The sequence below is a fragment of the Miniopterus schreibersii genome (assembly GCF_964146895.1).
Source record: "Miniopterus schreibersii genome assembly, chromosome: 6".
In the NCBI taxonomy this organism is placed as follows: domain Eukaryota; kingdom Metazoa; phylum Chordata; class Mammalia; order Chiroptera; family Miniopteridae; genus Miniopterus; species Miniopterus schreibersii.
Window position 1 is genome coordinate 26,674,240 of NC_138107.1, and position 16,080 is coordinate 26,690,319.

The 16,080-nt window shown below is 35.9% G+C and overlaps 1 protein-coding gene across 1 annotated transcript in view; it reads right to left on the reverse strand.

Moving 5' to 3' along the window:
- The window catches only part of EYS (eyes shut homolog), a gene marked incomplete at both ends in the record, with an annotated part of 1,105,706 nt that overhangs the window by 353,983 nt on the left and 735,643 nt on the right, over window positions 1–16,080 (reverse strand). The window contains 2 exon segments of the mRNA XM_081140616.1: window positions 12,670–12,695; window positions 12,697–12,783. Coding sequence (XP_080996742.1) covers window positions 12,670–12,695; window positions 12,697–12,783 — 113 coding nt within the window.

Genomic DNA, 16,080 nt, shown 5'->3' on the forward strand with positions numbered 1-16,080 from the left:
AAAAGGCACATAAACTATTTATAATCAATTTAAACTTCGAGAAAATTAGGTAACTGTGTAAAATATTTATATACAGTTTTTGGAAATGAATGTTTCTTTTGTTGGTAAGAATATCTGTCTTTCTGCAGCAACTAACTATGGTTGCAGAGAGGAGTGTTTTTATTAACTTTTGCAGTCAAGGTCTCATGAAGGACAATATATGGTTACTGTTATGGAATTATTTAAAGCATTCTGCCTTAAAATTCAAAATATAAACCAAAATGTCATGGCTGGTTCCAGGATACTGCAATTTTTTAATTGGCTCTTCCAAGGCTTTGTACAATTATGCAAACTATGACTTGACTTAAGGCATCTTTTAAAAATAAAGAACCTTAAAAACAGTGAAGTTCAAAATAATCCCAAAGGTAGGTAACCACATGTATATTATAAAACTGTGAGAAACGAGGACTGTTAAGATGAAAGCCAAATACAGAAGTCAAGATGAGCAGTCTCATTGATTTTAAGAGCATTTCAAAACAATACCTTGAGAAATGAATTGTACTGTTTGAACTATATGGATTATGAATACTTAGCAAAATATTTAAATTAAGTTAAAGCCCAAATTAGGATATGCAACTATTTATACTGAAGATTGACAGGCTTTTTAAAACCTATATATGTAAGCTCAACTATCACTCTTCATTGAAGCACTAAGAAAAGTTAATTTGACATTTCGAACCAAATAGAGGTGACTTCCAAAGGCCAAAAATACTTTAGGTTAAAATTGGAATTTTATTTAGAGTAGGGTAACATCTGGTCATTTTCTAGTCCATACATAGATCATAAAAGGCATAATACACCACCGTATAAATAATTTAGATTTTTCCCATTAATCATTCTGCAATATGGCATGATTTTCAATTTAGATCAATTACTCTAACAGCAATGTAGAAGGAGAGATTCAGGAGGACCAATACAGAAGACTGTTTGAAGGATTTTGCATTATAATCCCAAACTAAGCCGCTGGCCTTGAATATGAAGCAGAGGTAACATTTTTGAGATACATTTAGGAGATATAATTGACTACATGAAGGTGCAGGGTGCTGACACAATGGATTGATGGTAATTGTCTATGATGGTGCAGGCGTTAACTAAGAAGCATGTTTCTATCCTGAAGTCTGGCTTGCACACAAACATTTACTTCTAAAACCCACCAATATGTAATATGAAATAAATGAACTCATCATTTACACTGTCCTCAATTTATTTTAATTAGTCAATAGATGGCTCATTTGGAATTGTCCACAAATATACCATGACTCTGAGGGTAATAAACTAGTAATCATTCTTAGCTGCAAGGACATAGGGACAGGGTTCAACACAGATACTCAAGCAGCAACTCTGCAATGAGCTCTCTTTTCCATGCCTGATGCTTCCAAATCAGAGGCAATCTTTTGTATATTTTCACAAAAGTCCAACAATGGCAAAGTGAAGACAAAGCCCCATCACCAGTGAAATATAATAAAATCACCTTACACTTAAAATAGATATTAATTCTAATATAAAAAAAATTAACCTACAATCAACCTAGAATCAATCCCTGGACAATGTGTGTTTAGATGACTACAGCTGCCCATCTTCAATATGCCTGTCAGCTTCTAAACATTGCAAGGGGGAGCCAGCCATCCCTGTGTGTTCTGTTGAAATTTCTGGCCCAAAGAATTCATGGTATAATGATTTTTTTCCCCACAAGTACATTTTGGGGTAATTTGTTACTGAGCCATAGTGGAGCACCACCTCAGGCCAAGACATTGTCATCTTATGCCTATACTACTAAGAAAACTTACTTTCAGTCCACTCCATGGCCATTCAATCCATCAGCAAATCTACAGTTTAAAAAACACCACAGATTTAATGATTTCTTACCATCCTAATGGTTACCAAAATTGTTTCCCTAATTTCACTCACCTCCCTTACAGTCTCTTTACCACACAGTAGCCAGAGTCACATATATTTAGCAATGAAATCATGTTTTTTAACTGCTCAAAACTCCATTTCCCAGTCACTCTTAAATGGAAATTAAAAGTCTTTAATAGGGACTATAAATTCCCCAGGATACTTTCTGATCTAATATTCTACTGCACATTTTCTGGTGCACTCCTGCTCCAGTGACAGTGTTAGTGGAATATAACAACTTCATTCTCAAGTAAGAACTTTTGTTTTAGCTGGTTTCTTTGCCTGAAATATAACTCCCCAAGTATTTTTTCTGGCTAGATCCCTCATTCGATTTATGTGTTTTCTCAAGCACCACCCCCTCAGAGATGCCTTTCTTACCCTGTCTAACTAAACTAATTAATTAGGCCAGGGAAGAAATAATATTATTTGATTCCATGTTTTGCCTTTTATATATCATTTCTATCTAACAGTTAGGCCATATAATCATGCATTTATTAGTTTGTTGCTCACTTTCTCCACACAGAATATTAGATCTGTGGTGGCAGGAACCTCATTTAGCTCCCATTGTATTCCCTGAGCCTAGAACACAACCTGTCACATAGTGAGTGCTCTAAAAATTTATCAAATGAATGAATAGGTAAATGAACAAATTATGAATCTTCCTGGGGGGGGGGGGATAGCTGAAGTTTGTCATTTCTAGTCTATTAGAAGGAACTCACAAGCTGGAATGACTTTCTAGCTCCACCTTATAACATTTGTATGCTTTTGGATATGCTTCTAAATATCTCTCACTTTAGTTCTCTCATCTGCAAGATGAGAATAGTGTAGATGTTCCACATACACCATTTTAATGCGAAATAAAGTATTTAACACAGTGCTGGCAATATAGTGTGATCTGAACAAATATGAGTGTCCTTTCCCAAAGTTAGATTCATAGCTCATACATCTCAGTTAACCCTGGCTGCATCTCAGATGTCCTACCTGTACAACTGCCATTAAAGTGAGGCCTGCCAAAGGGCTTGCCAAAGAGCATAAATTTTATCCTGAAGCCTCTATGGAGTTGAAGGAGTTTAAACTTTAATTGCTGAAGGATTTTAACACATCTCCCTAGCAGAGGAAGAAATGATACAATTAACACAATGGTGCCTGATTTTCATTTTGTATCAGTTATCTGCAGGGAAATGTTTCTTCCAGGATCAACAGAATATTGGTCTCAAGTACATACAGTTTGCATCAGAAAGCTATACCAACAGAGATATTCATGCAGCCACGCTTAAATGTGACAAAGGGAGTAATATTAAAAATGGGCCACTTTTAGGTGCCCTGCTTTTGCACTGATATTGTAGAATCTTCAAAACAGAGAAGTGTTATATGTGAATAAAATATTTGAATTGGAAAGCAGGATCTTATATCATCTTGTCCATCACACTGTCAAGGTAGGTTTTCTTTAACAAGTTATATGGTTTGCAATAATAAATGTAAAAAAAAAGTATTTTTCACTAGTATCACTTCTTTTAGAGAATAAGACTTAGTATGTGTTTTATTTACCATTTTTAGTACTTTTGTAACTTTAGTAGTTACAAAAGTCTAAGTTTGATTAAATCTTTCAATCAGTTTGCCTTTAGTGAATTAATTCTTCTTTTTGATATGTTTACAATATTAATTTTGTCTAATTTTCTGTACTTTATTTTATGGAAATACCATCTGATACAATATAGTAAAACAGAATCTTTCCAGTATAAAATCTAAAAATGCTGGATGTTTGATGAGATGTGACTAACTTACATATAAAAACAAAGCTCCCCAACTTTGTTTCCATTTTTAAATAATTGAAATAACAAAGGTTAGTGCCAAAGCCCAGTGGTTTGTTAGAAGTTAAAACTGTGTACATGAAAAGTAACAATGAAAAGTCAGATATTTCCCACTCAACTTGATTAATTAAATTACTGCCTTTAGCCACTCTTTCAATGTCAGCCAAAAAGGGACTATGCAACTGTTCTCCAATGTCTGTCACAAAATCATCCATGTTATTCAGAAAATGACAACCATACTTATGTGATATAATTTTATACATCTTTACTTTCACACATATAAAGTTTTATAAAATATTAAAACTATGCTATATTAAATGCTTGAAATTTTATCATCTAAAACTTTTAGCAATGACTGCCAGAATATAAAAATAAATGTGCAATATACATATGCTAAATAGAAAACAATGGAATGCTGCATATTCTTACTAACAGTGTAATGAATAACATTAATTTATATCTCAGCAGTCTCATCATAACAGCTCTAGTGAATGTGTAACAAGTGGATTGCCTTAGGTAGTTATAATCTTTGCAATGTGGAGGCACTGGCCCTTCTTGGATGTTAAGAGACAGTATGGCCACCAGATAGCTATGTGCATAAATATTCAAAATACCAATCTCTGTCTTTAGAGTGGATATTGTGGTATCACTTTATTTAATAGGAACATGATATCTTGAATGTACCCATATCTTGAAAAATATGTCTCCTGCTTAACCATAAACTTGAAAAATGACCATACTATCACAGCTGGGCTTATAGTAAACTTTTGGATTCTCCATCGATGATGCAAAGTAACCCCTTGAAAGTTCCATGGAGTCAGAAACCAAGCAAGTCTTGGAAGCTCATCACTGAGTCCCAAACATTTAGCAGGGGAACTAATACAAATTTTTGAGTAATTGAATAAACGAGGGAACTGATTATTCAACTGACCCCAAATGAGAGAGATGAATTACAAAGCACTCCAGGTAAAACAAACACCGTGAAGAATACTGTCACTGATATATGACACTCTGCTTCAAGGAAATGTGTGAACAGATAGTTTGAGACCCTCAAAAGGGCCATCTCGTTCAGTGGCTTCATGACCTGACAACTGTAAAAAGAAGTAGATGGTGCTCAGATCTTCGCATTTGACCCACTGCTCTTCTCACTCTGCAAAACGTCCTTGGTTGTCTTTACTCAATTTTATGGTTTTATCTGCTATTTTTATATTTGATATTCTCACACTTACATTTTAAATTTAAAACATTACCTTAACCCACAGACTCCCTAATATAAATCTGCCTGCTGGACATAAGTAGCTGCAGGCTTATTCCTATGAGTTCAAATGCTACATGTCCAAAATAGATTTTTATTTACTTTTTGCTATTTACATCAGACATTCATAAGCACTATTTAAGATTCTCATAGCCTCACCTGTTTCCAGAGGGTTACTCCTTCCAGCTCTAGCTGCAAATTCTTCTTTCTTGGAGAGGCAGTCATTTATATGGCCTCTAAGACATTACAGTGAGACAGAACCATTGGTCCAATTTATTGCTAGGAAGTATCCAGCCAGATAACACATTCTCGGATAAGCTCTACTTCAGTCTCTTTTTCTCTCCTGTGCTCCCAGGGATTGTGTTCTTCAATAAAGTAGTAGTACACGAGGAACCCAAGCTGAGAAACTATCAAAATTTGTTTCTCCTTTGTTGATATCTGCTGATGTTATCCACTTCTACCCTGATACTTCAGCAAAAATCCTATAAGTCATTCTTGTCTCTTCTTCCTAATTTACTTGAAACTCAGTAGCTAAATCCAGCCATCCTTTCTTTTAAATAACAGATGCATTCATTCCTCTCTATTTCTGTCCATGCTGACTTGTTTTAGGCACTCACTTTTTCTTGCGTTATTGAAATAGCCTCCTTTCTGGTCTCCCTAATTCCAGTTTCTTATCCTCACTTTTAGGCTCCAATTACTTAGAGTAATCCAGCTGGTCCATCTGAATGTGTATTTTAACATACCCCTGGATTCTCAGCAGCTCCGATCTCTTTAACCCACCAAACCTTCATTATCTGTTCTGAGCTTACATGTTGAGGTTCATCACTCGAATTTCCTGTCTTGCATTTATGCTCCAATACCAAACATGCCATTTAAAAAATATGTATTTCTGTACCTGGTATACTTTTCCCTATTCTTCTGGTAAATTCTCACTTTAGAACCAAGTGCAGGCATTCCTTCATTAATTAATAAATCATACCAACCCTTTCCCAAGTTGAAAAGAATATGACTCTCTTCTGTACAAGATAATATCCCTTATATATTTATATCCATTAGAAGAGTGACTCTTGTTTTTGTTTTACTTCTGTTTTGTTGCACCCAACACATTTGTAGAATGCAATATTTACCCACCAATTTCTCACTCTGGCAGGGATGCTCATGGCATAGGAAGCCTCTACTTCTCTCCAAAACTTGAAAGTTGTTTCAGATTCTGAAGGAGGGAGGTCAGGCATAGTTTCTGATTCTGATAAGCATACTGTGTGCTAGATATGGGTATTTTCCCTCCCCCCCACCCTCACCCTTCATCCTCTGAAAATGTACTAAAATATGCTTCATGAGGGGCAGACTGGGCCTGTTTTGTATGTCTTTATATCTTAAAACCTGGAAGAGAACTCAACCGTCAGTTAAGGGGCCAATACGTATTTACTGAATGAATGAAATACAGGGATAAATCTTAGGCACTTCTAAGGTCAGATCCACCAGAGGCCAAATAATATTCTTAGACACTTGCCTTTTGAGTTATATAATCTCACAGAAAGCACACGGGATTCCCTGAGGTTATATTACACAAACCTGGTAAGTAGGCAGCCACACTGCCGAAGTCTACAGAGAAGTTGAGAGGGGCCACAGCACAATGGTAACCAACGACCTGAAGGACCTGAAGGGACTCTGTGCTGTGCCAAGCAGTATCTGCTGTGGCTGAACACCTTCTCTGGAATTGAAGGCCAGGGCAGCCGTCTCTGACTAGGACTGAACCTAGCTAGCATAGAGGACTGTGTGCTACTATGTCATTCCCTGCACCTATTCTAAGTGACTTTCTCTGTGTCTGTTGATATCTTTGCATCAATCACAGTCTCTCTTACAGCAACCAAGGAGTATTTATATCATGGTAATTGCCACTTTTATGATGATTATCTGTCAGTGTGTTCTCCCTATAATATGCTGTGAGTTCCCTAATGACAGAACGCTTCTTTATTTATCTCAATATCCACAGCACAGCAAAAGTTAAAAATATTATAGTATTGAAAGATGAATAGGTAAGTATAGAGGAGCGGTGAGAAAACAATCGAGCCGGCTAAGTCAGAATGCTCAAGGATAAACAGAAACATCCTGATATTTACCTTGGTTGGAAATTCAGCAGCCTGTATCAGTTTGTATAATCCGCATTGCTATAAAAGTAAACCACCGAATTACAGTGGCCTAATTGAATTCACTTTTGCTCACTCAGCAGTCTAATGCCCGGGTTCTCCTTCAATGGGATTGAGGGGGCAGGGTTTCTCCATGCAACGATTTAGGATCTTAGGATTCTTCCATCCTAGGACTCCACCCTTAGCTAGGGTCTTACGGTCCTCTATATCCAGCCAGAGGTGAGGGAAGAGAGAACAAGAGAAAGAGAAAGTGACATAATTCATCCCTCTTCATGTTCAATTTGTGAGGACTAGTTTTGTGGCACCACTTATATAAGAGATTGATAAACTTTTCCTGTAAAGAGCTGGATGGTAAATGTTTTAAGCTTTTGGGGGCATATGTCTCTGTCACAACTACTCAACTTTGTGGCTGAAGGCTGTAAGGAGCAATACATAATATGTAAGTGATTGGGTGTGGCTGTGTTCCAGTAAAACTTTATTTATGGGCACTGAAATTTGAATTTCATTTAATTTATGTGTCACAAAATGTTATTCTTAATAAAAATTCTTTCCAACTATTTAAAAATGTAAAAAGTCTTCTTTGTTCCTGGGCCTTGTAAGGAGGTGGTGGCTGAAATTAGCTTGTGTCTACACTTGCTGATCTTTGACCTAGAGGGGAGGTACCTGGAAAACGTTGTCACTGTCTTGGCTGCTGCCTTGAGTAAAAGTTCAGCATTACTCTGTTTGACAGCTAGCTAGGACTCCCTTAGGCCGCTCCTCTGGATACTCAATATCCATACATGTCCCCTTTTTTCCTACAGCATACCCAGTCCCTTCTCAAGAGATAGAGCACAAAATCTCATCTAGTTACTGCATTCAGCTCAGTCAATAGTTTCAAGGGGATGTCCAGCCCGGCCGGACATGGCTCAGACGTTGAGCATCGACCTAGGATCCAGGAGATTGGGGTTCGATTCCCCATCAGGGCACATGTCCGGGTTGCAGGCCGGGCAGCCAATCAATGACTCTCTCATCATTGATGTTTCTATCTCTCTCCCCCTCCTTTCCTCTCTCTGAAATCAATAAAGATATATTTAAAAAAAAAATCAAGGGGATGTCCAGTCCTTTTATTTTTATTATTTTTTTAAAATATATTTTTATTGATTTCAGACAGAGGAAGAGTTGAAACATCAGTGATGAGAGAGTCATCATTGATCGGCTGCCTCCTGCACACCCGGACTGGGGATCAAGCCTGTAACCCGGGCATGTGCCCTGACTGGGAATCGAACCTCGATCTCCTGGATCCTAGGTAGACGCTCAACTGCTGAGCCATGCCCGGCCTGGCTGTCCAGTCCTTTTTATCAGTTCTGGATGTGGCCTCTTAAGGTCTGAAGAGCTACAAACTCAAAAACAATCCTGAACTTTAATATAAACAGATGGAGCAGGGACAGGATAATTGCAAAAATGCCCATTCAGAAAAGCCGAAACTGGAATACACAGCAATGATGATCAGCTACATTACCCACTGTGACACCTTCTTTCTGTCTTGTACTGGAGAGTTCCTGGATTACACCAATTCTCTTGCGGAGCAAGTTCCGTTTGTTGTGTCTTCCTCTCTGGGTCGGTCTGAAACGGGCTTCATGAAGTGTGTGCTCCTTGGGGAAGACAGAGCTTTCACACACTGCTTCATGCAGTATACATTGGGGGGCCCTACAGACATTTTAGAGTTATTTTTTCGTTTTTGTTTGTTTGTTTTTATGGAGGCTTGTGGTTTTCTTGGCAATATACTTCCATCAACATTTAGGAGGCACCGATCTATTTGCATTTAGGCTGGTTCATATTAATAACACCATGCAATGTTCTTTCCTTCCCACAGTTCCCAAGCTGGTTTTAGTATTATTTTGTTTTTTCTTCTCCTCTTATATCTTTATTTCTCAACTTAATGACAGCTACCTTGAGGTCATCTGGAGGAGATGGCGCATCCTTTGAATTAATCTTTGCTGTACAGCTTAGTTGTTATATTTCACTGACATATCTTAATGGGCCTGTTTTGTTCTCCATATTAGATATTCTTAATTCTTTGTTTGGGAAGGGCTCTAGAAACAGCCAGCTTTTCTAAACTTTAGAAACTTCAATCATATGTTAGATCTTCAAAGTCCTTCTCATCCAGTAAATGACAGCAAATGAGCTTCCTAAGCATCACAGGCCAGAAATCAGACACTTTACTTCGGTGCACGTTCGACAGGGAAGACTAGCTCGACAGTCCCGCCTATAGGCAAGGCATGTGGGGGGGGGCCGGGAGTGGAAACGGTCCCGCAGGTTTGCTCTGTGCTGTGCAGCTATTTCTGTGGGGCAATTCTCTATCACGGCGGGGGTGCACAAACTATTTTGTTGCAAAGCTAGCAGAGAATTTAACTTTTATCCTGAAAGCAATGCAACCATTTGGAAGACTGCCACCCATTAATACCAAAAGCAGAAATTGAAAGTAAAATATATCAGAAGCATAGTGCAGTGCATAGAAGACTGAGGGCAATGAGATATATGACCATTCTCGGTCTCAGGACAGTTTTGAACATATGAGACAGTTTTTGTGGAGTTATCATTAATTATGAATGCTACCATGAACACTATTATTCCAAAATAAACAATGTTTCTATTTTTCATAATAATAAAACATGTTATATATTATCAGGATCTCATATAATAACATTTGAAAAAGATTCGTACCAAATTTTACCAGATATGATTGTATTTGTGTAAGTAAACCCAACTGTAAGCGTTTCATTGCACAACTAAAAAGTTTCTTATTCCTGAATGTTTCATTTCCCAAGTATTAAAATAGACTTTAAAATATAAATATTGATATCTTTCTATTGTCAAGGAAAGCATACAATGCACAAAGATTTGAACGAGACAGGAATAGAACAATGGAAAGTTTCTACAGTGCAGAGATATGAAAATATATTTCAGTTAAAAAAACTTATGCAAAATAAAAAAGCTAAATTGGAATGGAAATAAACCTAATTTAGAATGTAACAAAACCTACGAATTTCATATTTGTACTTTGTTGTTAAGTGCCTTTGTTGTTTTGTTTTTTTTGTTAAGCACCTTTGAACCTATTTTTTAAATTTTATTTTAGTGTCTTATTTTGTACAAGAAAAAAAGTTGATTTTTTTTTTAAATGAAGGAGGCACATTTGAAGTTTTCATGGAAAGCATTACTTTTTTAAAAAAACTTTTACTCATTTTATTGGGGTAACATGGTTAATAAACTGAGCATTCTCCTTAGATGACTATTCTGGTTGATTGAGAATGTGGTCCAATAAACACATGTGAAGATTGCTAATTACACAAGTTCCCCAAAGGGAAGCGCTTCCTGTACCCAGGCATTGTGCTAAGGGCATTGCTCTTACACAATTTCACTCAGTCCTCATGTAAACCCTATGATACTATTACTATTGTCCTTATTTTACAAGTAAGGAAACTGAAGTGCAGAGAAGTTAAATAACTTTGCTAAGGTTATATCAATAGTAGCAACAGAGCTTGACTTTGAAACCTGGTATATCTGACTGACTGTTAACTCTTGTACCATAAATACACCAGTTTGGCTCAAACCCACGTCCACAAAACCAGCAGTTCAGTTCTCTATTTGCCATCTGTGTGACACAGCAGAGGCAATCCTGGAGTTGCAGCATATTAACCATATTTTGTGACCAAATACGGGTAATAAGAAAAACACCTTTTAACTTGCTTTTAGGAAACAAGTGTCTTTATTTGTGAAATACTAAGGTAGAACATTTAATTTTGAAAATGTAGACCATGGGGCATGGTCTAGAAATTAAAAAAAGATATTATGAAAGTTAGTAGCTCTTCCTAATATGATAGGAAAAATTCAATTGAGTTTCTAGCAAGTAGGGTGTTAAGGGTTCCCAGAAGAATGATAAGGACAGATTCTAGGGAGGGCACACAACTTAGAATAAGGTTAGCACTGAGGCCAACAGCAGATCTTTTAGAAAAATCTGAGGTGAGAATGGTCAAGGGACTGCGAAGACCAAGAATGGCTAATATTCAATGTTTCATATCTTTGCCTTGTTACCCTATTACCTGAAATACTTGACCCCTTTTTCATGACCCCACACCCTCCAAATTTTGTGATAGTTGTACTTTGGAAAAATATAAGAAGCACTATGTTGATTTTTTCATTTTGAAGAGGAACAAATAATAAACAACAATCATAATGAAAACAACAGCTAGTAATGATAACGTGTGGATTAGGTACTTGGCACCATTCAGAAAAAAATTAAAAGTATGTATTAAATCATGCATCTCTTACAGCAATACTTCATGTTCAGTATTATTATCATCGTCACCATTTACAAATAAAGGAAGAACTAAGTTATGCAGATAAGTGGTGCAACGGCCGTTCTAATACACAGAAGCAGAGAGTAGAATGGTGATAACCAGGGCGGGTAGGTGTCGGGAACGGGGAGATGTTGGTTAAAAGAAACAAGTTGCAATCATGTAGGATAAATAAGTCTAGAGAGCTAATGTACGGCATGATGACTATAGTAAATTTCAGGTGCTGTCACCATAAAAAAAAAAAGGTAGCTATATGAGGATATATATATGGTAATTATATATGAAGGAGCATATTTGATTTTATTCAAATACGTTAAGTTCTCATAGCCTTCTATGGTTTTTCCTTAGCACTCTTCATACTCATATATTCATTTAAACATTATATCAATATCTCCTCCACTACACTGTAAATTCCTTAAGAACTGCCCCTGTGTGACTGTTTACTCACGTTGGACCAGAGCGCACTGTAGGATTTCAGTACTTCTAAATATTTTGATGGAATAAATTAAAGTTTCTGCTGTTGACAAACAGGCTTTTATGCTGTCCCGTGGCTGAACAGCCTGCCTCCCCGTGCCACCCTGCCTCACTTGTGTGAACGTATTCCAACGCACGATAAAAGCTCCAAAAACGATCCTTTTTTCTTAACGGTCAGGGAGTTGTTTTTAACCAATTTATACCAATGTTTTAAAGCTAATACCGTGTCAACTATACTATCTCTCCCCCACAACACACACAGAGATTTATATAGCCAGAGATCATCTGAAAGGAGTGTGTCACAAGATGGAAATTTAAGCACAAGGGCAGCTTTTCGAGAGAGATGGTAGAAAGGAAACTTTTTAGCACTCTGAACAATACACCACACACACGACTATCAGTGCGCTTATGTTCAAACGCTGCGTTAGATGACGTCTTCTAATACTGACACACTGATCTTTTTTGTTGGTAGAAATGATGTTTCTAATATAGCACAAAGAAGAAACTCATTATAAATAAATGTTCCAACTTAATTGGAATATAGCTTACAAATCTCTAGTCTGCAAGAAAGTAATTTAGAATGTGGAAGTGTGAAGAAAAATTAAAATGAAGGAAATATAGTCTAGTCCTGATTAGATGATTTCAAATGGAAATCTTACCTTTTGATGTGGTTATGTGAACAATTATTTGACAAATCATTAGGGGTATTTTACCTGCAGTTATCAACGTGATTTTTTTTTTACTGCCTTGGATGGGATGAAAGAACCCCAATTATTGATTTCTGAAACTTCTAGGCAGCCAGTAAAATTCTTAACTGGTCCAGAAATCTAAGAGAGAGAGAGAGAGAGGGAATTTATATTATTTTCTTCATGTTGCAGAATGGTCAGAGTGTGCAATCAGATTTTAGGGCTAATTTCACTTATTCTACATATTGGTAGAAAGTAATTCAACTCTTTTCATAAATCATTCCAAAAATTAGTAAGAGTAAAGAAAAGCACCTCGTTCCAAGGTTATGTGGAGTCTGTAATCTTACTGTATGAAATTCATTGCCATTTGTATATGAATAAAGAAAGTGTTTTCATTATTACAGTGAATTTTCATTGAAAAACAGGAGAAAGGCTGATACACTTTTCCGTCTGTTGCCTTTGTTCCTTTCACTTTCCCTTTCAGACATTAGTACCTTGTTCCATCCACAGCTCTAGAAACATCAAGAAAAATTGCTCTTTCTGGGGTCAAAGAAAACACAGCAAGCTACCACTATGTGTGACATCAATAGCCCTGATGCATTCTCCCTGTCTTTTGCATTCAGTCGTGTGGCCTGTCCTTTTTAAAGAGTAATCTGGGCAAAACAGGCATCCAGAAAGATCACCAAAGGGCCAAGAGCAAAGAGAGAAAATAAGGACATTGGGAAGCATTTGTTTGGAGGGAAAATATAACCTAAAGATAAACATACATATTCACTGTGGGCGTATTATATTACGCCAGTAATTTCATGCCTATATAAATTTACATTTATGTGAAAAAGAGAAATAAAAGCTAAAAGGGGGCACATCTCAGAATTCAATAGTTAGAAATGAGCATTTACTTCAAGTTTTCTCTTATGCTCTCAATATTATTAAAAAATTCACACTAAGATGGGCCAACTCATCACCAGGGCAGTCACTGAACTTATATACTGAAAAATAAGTTGTCTACCTTGATTTCTGAATTAAAAATATTTACTATTTGCATTCTCAAGCCTTGGTTTCTTATCGAGTATACTACCGTAAGTAAATAAATGATAGAATAAGGCCTTAACCTTGTTGAGAAATCTTAGGTTGAATATATTTTATTTCATCTTTTAACTTACAGTCTTAGTTTAAAAACCTTTAAATATTTTCTTCCTTTCCCCTATGTAAGCTCAAATGTATTGTAAGCCCTCTCAGCAAGTCACACTCTGTCAAGTGTCAAATATGACTGAACTAGAAAATAAAACAATATTTCACACAGTAAGTTTACCAAGGAGTCATTCGATTCCAAGGAAAATAAAAACATTTGGCTCTTACATGCTGCGGAAGGGAAAGTATCGATTTGTAACTGTTAGCTTAAAGTCTTTATGAGCTTCATTAATCTTATCATTTTTCACATTTAATTTTTATCACAGAAGGGGGTTGGGTGAAAATAGTGAAGGGATTAAGCAAAGAAAAAACACACAGAAACAACTCATAGTCACAGTATGGTGATTACCAGAGGGAAAGAGGTAGAGGGAGGTAGGAGAGGGGAAAGGGGGGATAAATGGTGATGGAAGGAGACCTGGCTTGGGGTGATGAAAACACAATACAACATACAGATGATGTGTTGCAGGATTGTACACCTGAAACCTATATACTTTTATTGGCCAATGTCACCTCAATACATTCAATTAAAAAACATAAACCTAATTTTTAAATTTTAAGATAAAGTTTACATCTACCTCCCCTGAAACATCACAAGCACGTTAATTAGTTTAAAAATTTTAAATTAAACAAAAAATAAAATGGTTTTAGAAAAGTGCTTTTGATTGCAATGACTGTGAATTAACATTCACAGCATTCACTTTGTGACATAGCTCAGCAATGGCATAATGCTTGTGCCTATTTAAATATACACTGTTTTGTGCTCATGAAGATCCTTATTATTTATGAGAAAGAGGAGTACAGAGGAAGTTATAGCTTTTTAAATAAATATGAAGTTGCCAGAGAGCTATGAAAAATACTCTACAGAGAAAATGATTCTATGATTACTCTATTGAGATGCTTCTTGGAATTTTATGATTCAGTCTCATTCACATATTATAAATTAAAAAATAAACATTTATTAATTTATTCAATTTGGACTTTGAAAATGGCAAGAAAAAATGTCCACAGCCTTTAAACTTAAATGAATTCAAAATTCTTTCTTATGTTTTCATAGGCTCACAACTGTCCATTTCTCTCACACATTAACTTCAGGCAGTCTTGTTCAGCATGAGTTATGTGGGCTCATGTAAGTCTTTTTCACATAAAATATGGAAATTTTAGTTTGCAAAAAATAAGTCAAACTCATACCCAGAAATACTAACTGAATACTAAACTCCAATCACATGGTTTTTAGAAAATTTGTGGTGCTGAGAAAAATTTTCCGTTGAATTTGATTAACTTATAGTAACTTGGTTAGGTTTCTGAGACAGGATTCTTAAACATAAAATGCATAATTGATATGACAAGTTATAAAGTAACAATAAAACATAGCTTCATGAAAAGTCACCTATATTAAGTTATAGGAATGGTACCGTTGCATGTTATCTTCCTCACAATGGGAAAAGTATGTACTCATATATGCTCCTGCAGTATCTCAAATCCAGTTCTTATTTTATTCTAGGCAAATAATTAAATAATGACTCCCAGTTATTTCTAAACAATGTAAAATGGAAATGTAGTAGGCCACCAGATAATAACAAGAACATGATTCATTGTACCGAGCAGTAATAGTAACAGAGTTTCTATTTTTTTTTAAATTTCAAACTTGGGTTGTCTCAAAGTTCTAAAGACATCTTCAATACTGTATATTTCTTTTTTCTACCACTTTACTAAGAGAAGAATTTTTAGTCCTATCTCTGGCTTTGATGGATGGCCTCTGCTCTCACTCCTTTAAAGAGAGTTGAAGTCAGTGAATTATCCATACTGTATAAACAAGGTCCCATATTAATATTCAATAGCAGTTACACATATTTTAGACAGAGGGCCTTCATGGCTATAGTTTAAACTGCATATATAATATTTAAAATTTATAAATAACTTTAAATAAAAGCATACAATCTGAATTTTTAAAAAATATGTGCTTAAACATTTGATGTTACATAAAACAATTATGAAAGTGAGGGAAGTGTTCATTTTTAATCTTCCTGACAAAATAGAGACACAATTGCTTGAAGAATATATGGATTATTGGTTAAGCTGCCATTAGGTGTTAATTTCAAGGGCTAGTTTATCAATCTTTTGAGTCAGTAGTTTGTAAGTTCTTTCTATTTACGTTGTTATTGTTCATTATGTTTTTAATGGTTCACTAGTATGTCTAATGCAATCAATTTGGCTGAATTCCAGGGACCTTTTAGTTTACTGAACTTT